Raw genomic sequence first — 14,940 nt, 5'->3', positions numbered from 1 at the left:
AAACATGTTTAACGGGTCACAAGCGGCCCACGGGCCGCGTGTTGCTGATCCCTGATCTAGATAGTTGTGCTTCCAAATAGCAAACAAAATGAATAATTTACATAAAAAATATAAAATATCACAAAATAAAATTTATCTTTGTTTTCCTTTCTATCTCATTTTAGTCCAGAACAAATTTTACATACAATTTTGTATATTTGTGATATTTTCTATTTTTATGTAAATGTAAATACTATCATCCAAGTTTTAACTTTGCTTAAATTGAATAATGTCATTAAAAATGCTTTTTTTTTTAACTAACAAAATCAGTCTTGAATGACAATAATTTTTATTTTAGATGTTACTGTCTTCCCAAATAAATCATAAATAAATATTACATTTGAATCCCATATGTACAGTACATAAACATTTGAAAATAATTTTTAAATAAATATAATAAATTAAAAAAGAAAAAACAGGAATAAAGTGATAATTATAGTTATATAGAAAGGAAAAACAAGTTTCTAAACATGAACTTCCTGATTAAACTGCCATGGAACCATCAACATCTCTATAAATAATAGAAATTCTAGAGATTTTAAGTGATTGTGCAATTTTCAACTTAAATTTTTCTTGTTTAAGTTTGAGTAGTGTGCCTTATTGCTTGGCATGTATCAATTGTGCTGAGCAGTAAGCACTATATCTTCACCAAGTTTGATCAGAATCAGTAACCCTTTATTAGTTTGTGTGTGATGGCTAATTTCATATGCGTCATTTTATCAATGCCCAGTGTTTGTTCTAAAAATGTGGCAGTGTGTTTGAAGCCTGTTGGATTGTAAAAATGCAGAAATATCCAGCATAAGGTAGAAACTAAGTAATTAGAACTAAAGTAGAAATGAAATGAAATTTGTCCAGAAAAAATTTTAAGTTTTGATTTATTAATAATGTACTCTTGAAGTTATGAAATGAAATTTTCAGTGATTAATTTTATCATTAATGTCTTTATAATGATCCTTTTTTTAAAGTTTGGAATTATTAAAATTGAATTATATTAAATAAATTAAATATGAATTCATTTTTAGGTGTTGGGAAGAGCAGTTTACTACTCCGATTTGCTGATAATACATTTTCAGGTAATCATTAATATTCTTTACTTTTGGTTGTATAGTTTTGTCTGAATTATACATTATTTTATAAATATTCTTTCTTAGATTTAAACAGTTCTTAAAATTAAGATTGTTAGTTACATTTTATAAATAATTATAACATCGACAATAGAGGGTGTCTATAAAGTAAGTCTCACTTCGAGTTACTTGTAACTTATTGTGTGGACTGGGTTGCATCACGTATCATGTGTAGGATCATGCTATCTAGGGTTTTTTTTTGTATACAGAAGATTCTCATTTTAATGGATCGCTTAGGCCACCAAAAATAATTTGTTGTTCTGAGAATCTATTATATTGAAAGCAACAGATTTACCGCATAGTGAAGGAAATATTTGTTGTTTGAAAAAATTTCTGGTTTTAACCCCTATGTATCAGAAATACTAGTACTTGAAATTATTCAGTTTTTTGAGATCTGTATTTTTTTTATCCCATAGAAACATGTATGTTTGTAACATAATGCATATTATGCCATATATGATTGTATATGCCTGTATTTGACAAAGCTGACGAAAACTGTACATACTGTAAGAGCAAATAGAGGCAAATTACATATGCTCATTAGCACTTTGCTAGACTTCATGATTCTTTCAATGTCACTTTGCTGTCTATTGAATACAACACCACTTGATATTAGCAATATCATGTACAGTACAGCCTATTCATTTATGCTGAAAATTGTCGGGAAGGTCTTCACAACATTGAAATACTCGATGGCCTTGCCGAATTTCGGCACTACACTTGAACAAGTGACAGTGCTCACTATGTGACTTCTCAATCATATCAGCCAGCTGACTCTCTTTGTACAATTCTTCAATTGTACATTTCCCAAATGTAACAAGTGAATCACAAACTCTACAAATTTCTAGAAACATCCAAATATTAACTAAATATTGAAAAAAACATGAGGTTTACAATAGAATTGGCGTAGAAAAAACTCCATTGTTCCGTGATCCATTAAAACGAGATTTCTACCGTAGTTACTAATGTTGGCTGCTAGAGGCACAGCATGCAAAACATTGTGTTTTCTAATGCTAAGAAACTATTTTGTTCCCTTCAGTTTGGCAGAAATTGGTTTGCTATCCTGCAAAATGCTATTTTTGAACTGAATGTGGAAAAGAGACATTCACCAGGAAGTCGGTTATGAAATGGCATAATCAGTTCATAATGACAGGTTGTTTATGTCCAGAGAGGAAGAGTGGTCATCCACCAGTTCATGATGAACATGTACTCAACATGTGCATCATGTACATGAGGTGTATTAAGGTAGCCTAAGAAGTTATTATACAGAGCCTCTCACAATCCAGAAATGCTACATCAGACAGTGTGGAAGGTGTTAATGAAATGGTTACAAATGTAGCCATACAAATTTCAAGTTTATCAAAATTTTACAGGTCACAACAAAGAGGATCACACACACACAACACACACACACACACACACACACACACACACACACACACACACACTGCTCACATCGAGTCACTGTAATGTAATGTTGAGATTGTAAAACCTAGATGTGTTGTGCATAATGAGTCATAAAACATCATCTAATATATATACTATGGTATTTGCATAATAAATTTCTGAAAGTGCAAATTTATAGATGTATACAAAGAAAGTATTAGTGATATTTTCAAAATGAGCTGTTAAACTTTGATTTCTTCAAAAAATGATGCAGGTTTACTTGCAAACATTTACAGTTTCAAGGAGGATAAATTATTTTCTAATTTCTTATGAATATATATTAGAATATATAATAATATATATTCTTATGAATATATACAGTATAAACAAATTCTTTATTAAAAATGAATAATTAAACAATTAATATGTATTATATAAATTGTTTAATTAGAAGTTCAAAGTATTCATTTTTTTTCCACAAAGAATAAAGAATTTGTTTAAAAAAGAAAGATTCATTAGTGTGCTAAGCACTAATTAACAGTTTCTCCACTCTGAGATTTTAGGATGCAATTCATCTTGTTTATTGAAGTGTGGATGGCTTGTATCAGGTGTTGGAGTAACAGAAATGTAAACAAATCCATGTTATGTAAGCAAATTAATGAATTTTCTTATTTAAGGTGACATTTCCAGACAATCCATTCTGAAATGTGGTAGTGATCTCTTAATGGGATTCACATCTGATGTTGACCTGCTTGGAAAGGAACTAGAAAATCAGATTGGTAGGGAGAATCTCCTCTTTGCCATAAGGATGGGGTGGCTGTGAAATTCCAATGGAGGTGATAAAACAGATCTGAGAAGTGTTTCTGACAGACAATTTAGGATCAAACATCTTAAGGATATTTCTGGACTTACAAGTTAGTAGGTCTTATTCAAAATAGGACATCAAGTAGAAATTGACATTTTATGGCTGATGTTTTCTACATTCAGAGTAATGCAACTTTTTAAATCTTGGCCAGTTTTTGTAATATAATGCCAGAATATTAATGCAAATTGCTTAAGTTATTTACAATATTCTTCATTTTCTTTATTTCATTCTGCTTTATATGTTTTAAAAAATATCTGCCAAAATAATCACAAAGTAGTCTTTGCAAATATTGTCCTCACAGTAAACTATTGAGGACAATATTTTGTATGAAGCCACAATTTTTAATAATTTGTAAAAATTCACACTTGTAAGAATAAGTTATTTGCTAGGTCTAAAAGTCATAAATTTTTAACAAGCATGTTCATGAATTTTTATTAACCTCTAACTTCCTACCAACTATGATACGTCTTCCTGAGGTTCATACTACCTTGAATACTCATCCAAGGAAGTATGGTTTAAAACTGTAGATTGGACATTTCTCAGAAAAACACAGAATACTACCAAATAAGGCAACTTCAGGTGGAAAGGTCAAATTGAAGTTATAAAGAGGCTGTGAAAGGAACTACTGCAGAGATTGCCTACAAAAGTTCCCCAATAAAGGAGCTTCTTGAGGAGAGGTAGTTGGGAATCCATTCCAAAGAAATTTGTTTGGATTTACTATCCAAGATTAAAATAGTTGATTTTTGAGAAGACAAACAATTCGCTCAATTTAGTTGTCAAAAAGCAGTGTCCATCAAAAAGGGAGAAGAAAGAATTCTGTTCCTTAGGAAAGAAGTGAGCAGATTTTTGGAAAATGAAAGTTTACAGGACAATTTATAAGGACTTTGAATTATAACCGGCAAGAGATTGTATTAAATATTTAACGGTATTTGCAACTACTCGTGTCAGTTGTAATCTCACTTTTGATAGGGTCTAGGTTAATTGTAAGGAATATGCATGTGAGAATGCTTTGTTATCCCAATATGTGTGTTTAACCATATCTATTTTTAACATTATTTACATATTTAGTTTTATTATATATATTTATATTATAATGTTAATAAGTATCCTTGACTGTAACTAATGAGTTTGGTGAATCACTTCTGTGTCATCTCATTACATTTTTCCTCCATTCTTTTACTCCAGACTCCATCTGGAACCGTTAGAGATTACAAAGTTTCTTGTGAACCAATAATCACAAGTGGTATCAGAAAAATCATGATGTTATTCTGGATATAATTATATTCTTCCCTAACTGCACTTAACTAATATTTAAACCTTGACACAAAAACCTTTTAAAATTTAAATTTTAAAGGTTTTTGTGTCGTCAAGGGTATAATTACTTATATTTGACAATCATTAATATTTCTCTATCCTGACATAGTTGAGGTGGAACATCTTTAGGACATTATATCATTGTTATCATTTTGTCCCTCTCACATTAGTTGTAGTCTTGCAACATTGTGTAAATCATTTAAGAAATTGGGCAATACTATGCATAAACTATTAAAGTAATTTGTGAATTTTAATTTTGATGCAATATTATTTTTTTCCCGTTTCACTCATCATTTGCGTAACAGTTTGTTTACCGAATAAAGTAATGACCGGTGAAGTCATCTTCAATAAATTTTAAAAAACTGGGTACTTATTTATAGACCACTCACCAAATAAACCATCACCAGTTCATAACTAAACAGAAAAAATTCTTGCTACAAACATTTTCATCTATATGTAACAGACATCCTGAGGTATTGACAATATCGAACTAACGGCTAGTAGAATATCATCAATACCTGAGGATGTCCATTACATATAGATGAAAACGTTCGTAGCAAGAATGTTTTGTTTGGTTATGGACTGGTGATGGTTTATTTGGTGAGTGGTCTATAAAGTAATGACCAAAGTCTAATCCCTTTAAGTGATCTAGCATTGGTATTTTGTATTATTTTCTGATATTCTAGGCATTTACAGTATCATTAAGAGTAATTATTTTTAATAGCTTTAGATGTGTATAGAAGTGGAATATTTCTTTTTGTGTTTATTAACCCTTTTTGTTTGATTATCTGATCCTCTTCAGCACAAAATATAATTCTGTCTTATCTTGCAAACTTTTATGATCAACTAATTAAATAATAATAAATAATTATAAAAAAATTACTGGTAAGACAAAAGACTAAGATCCAGATAACGCTTGAAAACAACCATTTACAAGTCATGATAATGTATTAGAATTCAACATTAAACTTTGAGATTTCTTCTAGAACAAGCCGAATCGGCCACTGTAGTTAATTCAAGGATGCCCAAGGATGACCAATTAACTGGATTGAAAATTTTAGTGTTTCTCCAACCTTACCCATTATAAAAAAGGTATATTGCTTATGTCATTAGTCTTGTATTGGTTTGTTTGGATAGTTCATAGCAATTTTTAAGAGAAATAAAAGAAACTGTTTCAAAACTAAAAATATACTTTTATTCCATTATGTATGCACCATTGTTTTTAATGGTATGTTGCCATCTAAGGGGGAGCTTCATGATATCCTCTTCGTAGAACTTTCCAGTCCATGTGGATCAGTTTTTTCCACGAAAAACTGATCCACATGGTTTATGCCAGTTTCCAAAGTTTTTATCATGAAGGAAATTTTGCAGAGAATGGAACAAATGGTTGTCCAACAGGGCAAGGTCAGGTGAGTAGGGGGGTGGAGTAAAACATCCAGCCTAGTTCCAATTTGGCTGTTCGTAAAGATGTGTACAGTCTGGCATTATCTTGGTGAAACACAGTGCCTTTTCTATTGGCTAGTTCTGGATGTTTTTCTTTAATTACCATGTTCAGTTTATTCAATTGGGAATACTTATCATAATCAATTGTTTGATTCTGTGGAAGCAGCTCATAGTACACAATTCCTTTCCAATCCCACCAGATGGTGAGCATGACCTTCTTTGGATAAAGACTGGCCTTTGGAGATTTTAATGGTGGTTCATTTTTCTTACCCCATGATTGTTTTTGACTGATGATGTTATAAACAATCCACTTTTCATCACCTGTCACTAAGTGCTTCAGAAAAGGGTCATTTTCATTTCATTTTTCAAGAGAATCACAAATGGAGATGCACTCCAGTAAGTTCTTTTCCGTTAAGTTGCGAGGTATCCAAATGTAACGATTCACGTATCCAAGCTTCTTTAAATGTTGAAATACAGTACTGTTTGATGACTTCACTATGTCTGCAATCTCTTGAGTTGTGTAATGAGGGTTTTTATCCAATAATGCTTTGATCTGGTCTTCTTCAATAATGGGAAGTCTTCCTTAGCAGGGAGCATCTTCAAGGCTGAAATTACCTGCTTTAAATTTTGCAAACCACTTTTGAACAGTTGATTCTGCTACAGCACTCCCAACATAAACATTACATATTTTTTTGCTGTTTGTACAGCATTTTTGCTTTTATGATAACAAAAAAGAAACAAGTGTCGATAATGCATGGTGTGAAAATTCGAACCCACCGGAATTTAGCCGGTAACGAGACAAATTAAACAATATTTGAATAATTTTAATGGGTTTTTGTAACAGATGCATCTCAAGGTCATTTATCGTAATATTCATTGGTTTGTACAATAGAAAACAATCCTCATACCGGTACTCCAATATCCAATATCACTTCCTAAGCCTTTTAACTTTCCGGTACTCCATACGAAAATTAACAACTAATTAACTAACGTTTTCGATCGCCTCCGCGATCTTCGTCAGGTTCTATCGACGGTTTGGAATAGAATGCAACTAGAATTATTTCAAAATTCAAATGATCGAACCTCTCCCGCGTGCAATAATTGCGAATGATCTAACATGCAATTAATCTCCCTGATACCATCATAAAAATGTCTCTGTCCATCCATACAGGAATACTACACTATTCTGAGATGCTACCATTGCGGGTGCATTTCGGATACATACCGCCACGCATATGATAATACGTTGCCATCCTTGAAATTAATACATTTCCCCGATTTTGACGCCTTGTAAATCTCAAGGGTCTCCAAGGCCCTGATGCGGTCCGTGTCGAATGATGTTTTAACGAGGCTGGTTTTATCAAAATCTGCCTTTATCTCGGGGTCGGTGGCGTACATCGACAGGGCGGTGGTGTGTCTTTTTTTGGCAACGTCATATTTGTGTTCCGAGATCCTTCTTTGAACGGACCTCTTGGTAGATCCGATGTATATTAGGTCCCTTTGGGACCTGTGATCCCTTATCGGGACACTATATACCCCTGGTGCTCTTAGAAAATCCGGTTTGTCTTTGGCGTTCCTGAGTAGCGAATAGATCGATTGGGTTCTTGAGTACGCCAAATTGATGCCCTTCCTCCGCGCTATTTCCTTGTATAGGTCCTGCATACCTCTGTTGTACTGGACCACTGTGCGCTGGTTCGGCCCCGACTTGGACCTATCCCGTGCCCTTGCGGCGTGATGTGCCGCGTTTGTATTACGGAAGTTACGCGCTAATTTACGGACTAGGCCACGTCTGTATCCATGGCTAGCGGCTATGTCTTCTATGTGTCCCAGCTCTGTGAGCGTGTCCTCCCATTTAGAATTATGAGTGTACGCCCGCCTAATTAACGCCCTGAACGTCGCAATCTTATACGGATAAGGGTCTTCAGACCCAGCAGGTATGTACATAGGTAGGTAGTCGGGCTTGTAATACACCTGCGTTTCAATACTGTTTACCTTGAGTTGAATGGCGACGTCTAAGAAGTGCACATCGGTGCCCGATAGTTGATCTAGTTTAAGCGTTAGCCCATACGGGTTGTCATTAACACTGCGCAGAAAATCATGGACGTTCGGCTTGTCCTTCCATATGACCATCACGTCATCCACATACCTACGATATAGAATAATATCGTGTGTAAACCTGTGAATGACATCCCTCTCTAACTGCTGTAAAACCAACTCACACAGGTCGCCCGAAATTGGGCTCCCCATGGGAACCCCCCTTTTCTGTAAATACGTGGCGTTGTCGAACCTAAACAGCGAATTGTAGCACACCAGGTGTGTGAGCTCAAGTACGTGTTTGCGGTGTGCTGGTAGGCTATACTTGGTTAGTAGGACGTCCCTAAGGGCGCAAAAGCAAGGTTGGAGTTTGATGGATGGATATAGAGCTTGAAAATCCAATACCGTGACGTGAGTGCTCTCTGTAACCTGTGTACGCTTCAATTCATCGACCAACTCTCTGGAGTTCTTCACTGTTAAGGGATAATCTTGGAGATGTCTGGCCAATATGCGGTGCAACTCGGTTTCTAGCAACTTCGTAGGGGCTCTAGCCTTATCCAAAATAGGTCTGAGCGCAGGCGTAGGCTTGTGCGTTTTCGCTTTCGCGAAAACCACAAGTCTGGCAAACACATGGGTAATTGTCAGGCGATAACAGTTTAAAGTTTACAGACCAAATTGATGTTACAAACCATAGGGATACATTTTTTTTCTTTTTTATTTTATGTTAATTATTTATTTTTTTTATTAAAAATAACAGTGTTATATTAACAGTAATATTGTTGTAGGTTATTAGATTACAGTATACATAATTAATAATTTTGTACAACGTATGGGATACGTACCAACATGATATTTACCGATATATAATTATACAATAAAAGGTATTTTTTTTTTAATATTTAAACATGGTATATCCTTTTAAAAAATGTTTGGAATAACTTTAATTAAAGCAACAGTTTTTACATGATATAAGTAATTTATTTAACAGTTATAAAAAAACAATACATACATAAAGTTTTATTTTTATTATCCCCAGTATTACATTTGTAAACTGCATACGACACTACCATTATAATTTTTTTGTTTTTTTTTTGTTTAAGAAAAAAGAAAAAAAAAAGTGTATCTTTATGGTTTGTAACGTCAATTTGGTCTGTAAACTTTAAACTGTTATCACCTGACAATTACCCATGTGTTTGCCAGATTTTTACTAGAATTCTGTACTTTTGTCAATTACGTGTCAATTTCACTTTGCACTATTGTCACCCGACACACACCCATATTTGTATTTTGAAAATTTGAAAGGCACTCCTCTGCCTTCAAAGGTATGTCAAGAAATTTTCTGTGTCTGTAAAGATCGTCTACACGCACGTTTTTGTAAATTAACTAAGTTTTTTGTTATTTTTAATATCTGTAGCATTACACTGAGGAGGGGCTTAAACGCTACATAAGCCCGAAATGCATTTGTAAATTTCAATAAAGGAGTACCTAACCTGATAGCTGTGAGGAAGTCTACCGGATTTATTTATTCGGATTAAAGAGACATACATTCACAATACTATTCTTACTTCTTTATCTAGTGTCTCTTGTGTCAGGCTTGTGTTTAAACTACTATTAATTACATTTTTCCTAAGCTCACCTATTCTCTCCCTTAAATTTCTTCTCATAGACCCTACATACCATAACTCTTTTTCCCTTTTACCCCTTTCTGTCTTTATCACATACACCTAGATTGTTGTATTCTCTCAAATCTATCTTTGTTGTTCCTCAGTATGTCAAAAATTGTATTACACTTTACAAAAATCAGCCTCCCTTTGCACTTTCTTACTTGCCTGAACAGCATCTTGTAAACATTCATGTTATCATCTAAATCAGTCATTCTCTTTGTTACTCTCCTCTTTTTTTCTTCCCCCATTGTCATCGTCATTATTATTTTCATAGTTTTTCTTAATACTATGTTCAACCTCAACCTTTCTTCTAACTTTTTCTGTCACACCATTTGGAATCATTGACCTTCTGGATAATTGTTTTAATCTGTGTATCGTAGAATAAATATGTCATTAAACAACTAAAATTATCTTAAAATCAAGTTTAAATCATTTTGTATTTAAAGTTTGGTGATAGGCCATAACAAATTTAAAAAAAAAAAACAGTTTAGCATTACAAAATTATGAAGATTTAACGATTTAAACACAAAAATATAAACAATATTTTCATTGTTATTACTTTGATTTCATTGGGTAGAAATTCCAGAACATGTATTTGACTTGAATACAAACAATTTTTAAACAATGCTTACACTCATTAATAGTATAGTTTTATTGTAATGGTTTGAGAGAGAGATTAATATTATCTAAATTAGTGTTGTCCAACCGAAATTGTTTACTGAGACAATACCAAAAATAAAAATACATTGTGGGCTGTACATATTTATTTACAACAAAATATATACAATTATACAGTATTTTCTATGTATTTTAATGTGAAACTTGCTTTTCAGTTTTATCACTTAATTTTTTTATGTCAAGAGGTATTTTTGATGTTATATAACATAATTGGTTTTTAAATTTTTATTGGTCAGTCTATTACGACTTTTACATTTAACAATCTTCAATTTTGAGAAAAAAGATTCACAAAGATAGGTGATTCCCATTCAGCTGTAATGCTCGTTGCATTTTTTGGGTTAGGGAATGTATCATTACAGATGTATTTTGTAAAAACTGAACTTTGTTATTGGCCTCAAACATATATTTCAATACAGAAAATGAATGGAGGTCTATTAAATCTATCTGCAAATTTGTTGGGGCTTGTTCCACAACAATGTCAAATGGACATAAGAAAATATTAAATATATTCTCATAAATTTTTAAATATGAAAATCTTTCTTGAAATTCTCTTAGTAAATTAGTAATTTCTTGTGCGTATTTAGAAAAATGTATTTTTGTCACTATTAAATTTATGTAATTTTGGATAATGAATTGTAGTTTTTGATTTTAACTAACTTTCATAAAGTTTGAGTTTTGCTATGAATGCTTTTATATTTTGATAATAGTCTGTGATCAATTTGTTTTCACCTTGAAGCTGCTTATTAAGTTTGTTTAATTTCATTGTGATATTAGTAAGGAAACATAAATTTGAAAACCACTGTCTATCATATAATTTAGGAACATTCTGATCCTTTTCATTTATAAAACTTCAAATTTCTTCTCTCAATTTCCAAAATTTTTTAAAGCATTTTCCATGACTTAATTATCAGAGATAGCTAAACAGAATAACTTTATTAGAAATGGCTGCCAGGTCAAAGAAAAAAAAACCAGTAACTAAAGATTATCTGATTTTGAAATGACCTACAGAACATAACTGTTACATGAAGCGCCTCTTGGTGGCCGACTATAATCAAATAACTTGCACAGAAAAAACTAATGTTTTCGAATCTCCATCGAGATCTTCTTCAGGTTCGTTAATGGAATGTCATGAGAATAGAACTCTTTTGAAGTTCAAGAAATCGAACATCTCCAGCGTGCGATGACGATGCAAAATATAAGATTGATTTAATAGACCTGAGTCTACTATCGTAACGTCGCAAAATATCAATGCAGGAAATAAAAACATGTCTACCATCATGGATTGACCTCCGAGATGTATCGCCACGCATACGATAAAACGTTGCTGTCTTTGTAATTAATGCATTTCCCCAATTTGGTAGCTCTGTAAATCTCCAGGGTCTCCAATGCCCTAATGTGGTCCGTTTTGAACGACTTCTTAATGAGGGTGGCATTATCGAAGTCCGCTCTTACATCGGGGTCCGTGGCGTACGTCGAGAGGGCAGTGGTGTGCCTTTTTTTGGCAACGTCATTCTTATGCTCAGAAACCCTTTTTTGGAGGGATCTCTTGGTAGAACCAATATATACTAGGTCCCTTTGGAACCTGTGGTCTCTTAACGGGATACTATAAACGCCCGGTGCCCTTAAAATGCTCGGTTTGTCCTTGGCGTTTCTGAGAAGCGAATAGATAGATGGCGTTCTCGTGTACGCTAACTTGGTGCTCTTCCTTAGCGCTATTTCCCTGTACAAGGAAATACCCTTATAAAATTGCGGCGTTCAGGGCGTTAGTAAATAGGGCATTCACCCATAATAAAAGGGAAGACACGATCGCAGAGCTAAAACACATTGAAGACATCGCCACTAGCCATGGATACAGAAGTAGCCTTATCCGCAGTTTAGCTCGTAATTGTTGTAATACAAACACAGCGCATCACACCTCCGCAGGGCGGAGTGAGTCTAACTCGAGCCCCGACCAGCACACGGTTGTACTATACAACAAAGACCTCCATTCCTTGTACAGGGAAATAGCGCTAAGGAAGAGCACCAAGTTAGCGTACACGAGAACGCCATCTATCTATTCGCTTCTCAGAAACGCCAAGGACAAACCGAGCATTTTAAGGGCACCGGGCGTTTATAGTATCCCGTTAAGAGACCACAGGTTCCAAAGGGACCTAGTATATATTGGTTCTACCAAGAGATCCCTCCAAAAAAGGGTTTCTGAGCATAAGAATGACGTTGCCAAAAAAAGGCACACCACCGCCCTGTCGACGTACGCCACGGACCCCGATGTAAGAGCGGACTTCGATAATGCCACCCTCATTAAGAAGTCGTTCAAAACGGACCACATTAGGGCATTGGAGACCCTGGAGATTTACAGAGCTACCAAATTGGGGAAATGCATTAATTACAAAGACAGCAACGTCTTATCGTATGCGTGGCGATACATCTCGGAGGTCAATCCATGATGGTAGACATGTTTTTATTTCCTGCATTGATATTTTGCGACGTTACGATAGTAGACTCAGGTCTATTAAATCAATCTTATATTTTGCATCGTCATCGCACGCTGGAGATGTTCGATTTCTTGAACTTCAAAAGAGTTCTATTCTCATGACATTCCATTAACGAACCTGAAGAAGATCTCGATGGAGATTCGAAAACGTTAGTTTTTTCTGTTAATTTTCGTCGTTTGTACCGGAAATTTAAAGGTTGAAGTATCTGGATTAGACTTTATATGTACCGGTAGTCACGGGTGAAGTTTGTTTTCAGCATTAAATACTAAAAGCAATAAGAAATTAACATAAAAGACTAATTAGCATTAAGATGAAAGCAATGGAATTGTTTGGCTAGACATGCGGGGTAATGTTCTGTCTTGTAGAAGCTAGCTAGCGTGAGCTTCTAGCCTATATCGCCCCATGGTAAAGTGTGATGTAATTGTCATGTTGTATGCATTTATGATGGTCATATCAAGGGAAATAATGCCTTCTGGAAAATCTATTTAAGGGTAACTGGCCCCTATTCAGGTGTTACAGACGTGGAGAAAACCCGAAAAACTTCACATGACCAACCCGCCCTGGCGAAGTGCGAACCCACAACCAAACTCCCAGTGTTCAGGGAACGGAGCCGTTGTGGGGTAATGTTCACACAGTTCAGTTCAGTTATTTTATTTGTAACATACTAGAAGTACAGTACATAGCTGGTGCCGAAAAACATAACCAGGTTGTTAGACATACAGAGGAATAAAATACAAAACAATATTGATTACAATAGTAGTTACATGGTATAATTTGAAAACAAAAAGAAATACAGAAACAAAATGCAAAGAAAATACATAGTAAAGCAAGAAAGTAAATCGTGTACATGTACAAATGCAAAGATGCAGAGAGCTGCATTTATGCCAAGCGTGCGTATTTACATAATTGAGCAAAACAAGAGGAGGTGAATTGTCACTAAGTGAAGGCTGGTACGTCAGTCCGTTTAAAATACATAGTGATTAGGTGTGTTAGGCACTCTGTGCCGAAGAAAACAGTTGAGGTCTTGTATAGGCCAGTTATAGCCATGCTTCTCGGTGACTGTTCTCAGGTAAAGGTGCTCCAGATCCAACATGGGACAGTTGAGAATGTAATGTTTGGACCATCCATGGTGCTACAGATCGAGCACTCGGAGTTGCTATTGTTCTTAAATCTAGTCAGGTAGGCAAAGAACCTACTATGGTTCGTGAACATTGGTGGTCATGTGGCTAGGAGTGTACCAATCATAAGTCAGGAATTCACTGATGTCGGGAACAAAGTCATGAGTAATAGTGTTATGTCCTCCTGCCAAGTGGCAATTAGGTCCTGCCATAGAATATTCTTGACTGTACATAAGTTGATCTTTTTATAGGCAGTAGGGAGGTTCTGGTCAGTAGATGCAGCTTTGGCAAGGGCATCTGCCCTCTTTTTGCCCTGGAGACCCTGATGTGCTCTAGTCCAGTTAAAGAAAAATTGGCAGGTTGAGTTGTTGATGGTTTGCTGAATGTTGTATACGATTGGGTGGAGGTTCTTAGTCTGAAGAGAGACCAGGGCTGAGGCGCTGTTGGTGGTAATGCTTATTCTTTTGTTGTTAAAATGGCGGTCGAACCAGGTAATGACCACGCTGATGGCAAAAACTTTACACAATCAATCAATCAATTATTTTATTAATGCATGAAAAGAATGCATGTCCAGCACCGCTAGGCATAGCTTGAACAGAAATACAGAAATTATTACAAAAGATCAAGTATACATAATTAGTAATGTGTACAAAATGTGAGGAAACTTTGGTTACTATACAGAATAGGCATAATTGCAGAGGATACAATGATGTACATGTTGGATAGGATTTACAGAATAATGGGACAATATAGGAATACAGTATAAAGAGATACAATTAAGTT

The 14,940-nt window shown here is 34.7% G+C and overlaps 1 protein-coding gene across 3 annotated transcripts in view; it reads left to right on the top strand.

Annotated features, from left to right (window-relative positions):
• Positions 1-14,940, top strand: part of LOC136974209 (ras-related protein Rab-35-like) — an 81,787-nt gene that overhangs the window by 33,895 nt on the left and 32,952 nt on the right. For all 3 annotated transcript variants that reach the window (XM_067269033.1, XM_067269032.1, XM_067269031.1), the window contains exon 3: positions 1,062-1,112. In XM_067269033.1, the coding sequence (XP_067125134.1) occupies positions 1,062-1,112 (51 nt within the window). The remainder of the gene's footprint in view (positions 1-1,061; positions 1,113-14,940) is intronic.

Source organism: Centruroides vittatus, unplaced genomic scaffold, assembly GCF_030686945.1.
Source record: "Centruroides vittatus isolate TY-2023 unplaced genomic scaffold, ASM3068694v2 contig_345, whole genome shotgun sequence".
NCBI classification, from domain to species: Eukaryota; Metazoa; Arthropoda; class Arachnida; order Scorpiones; family Buthidae; genus Centruroides; species Centruroides vittatus.
The sequence above is the reverse complement of the archived record's forward strand: the minus strand, read 5'-3'. Positions and strand labels throughout refer to the sequence as shown.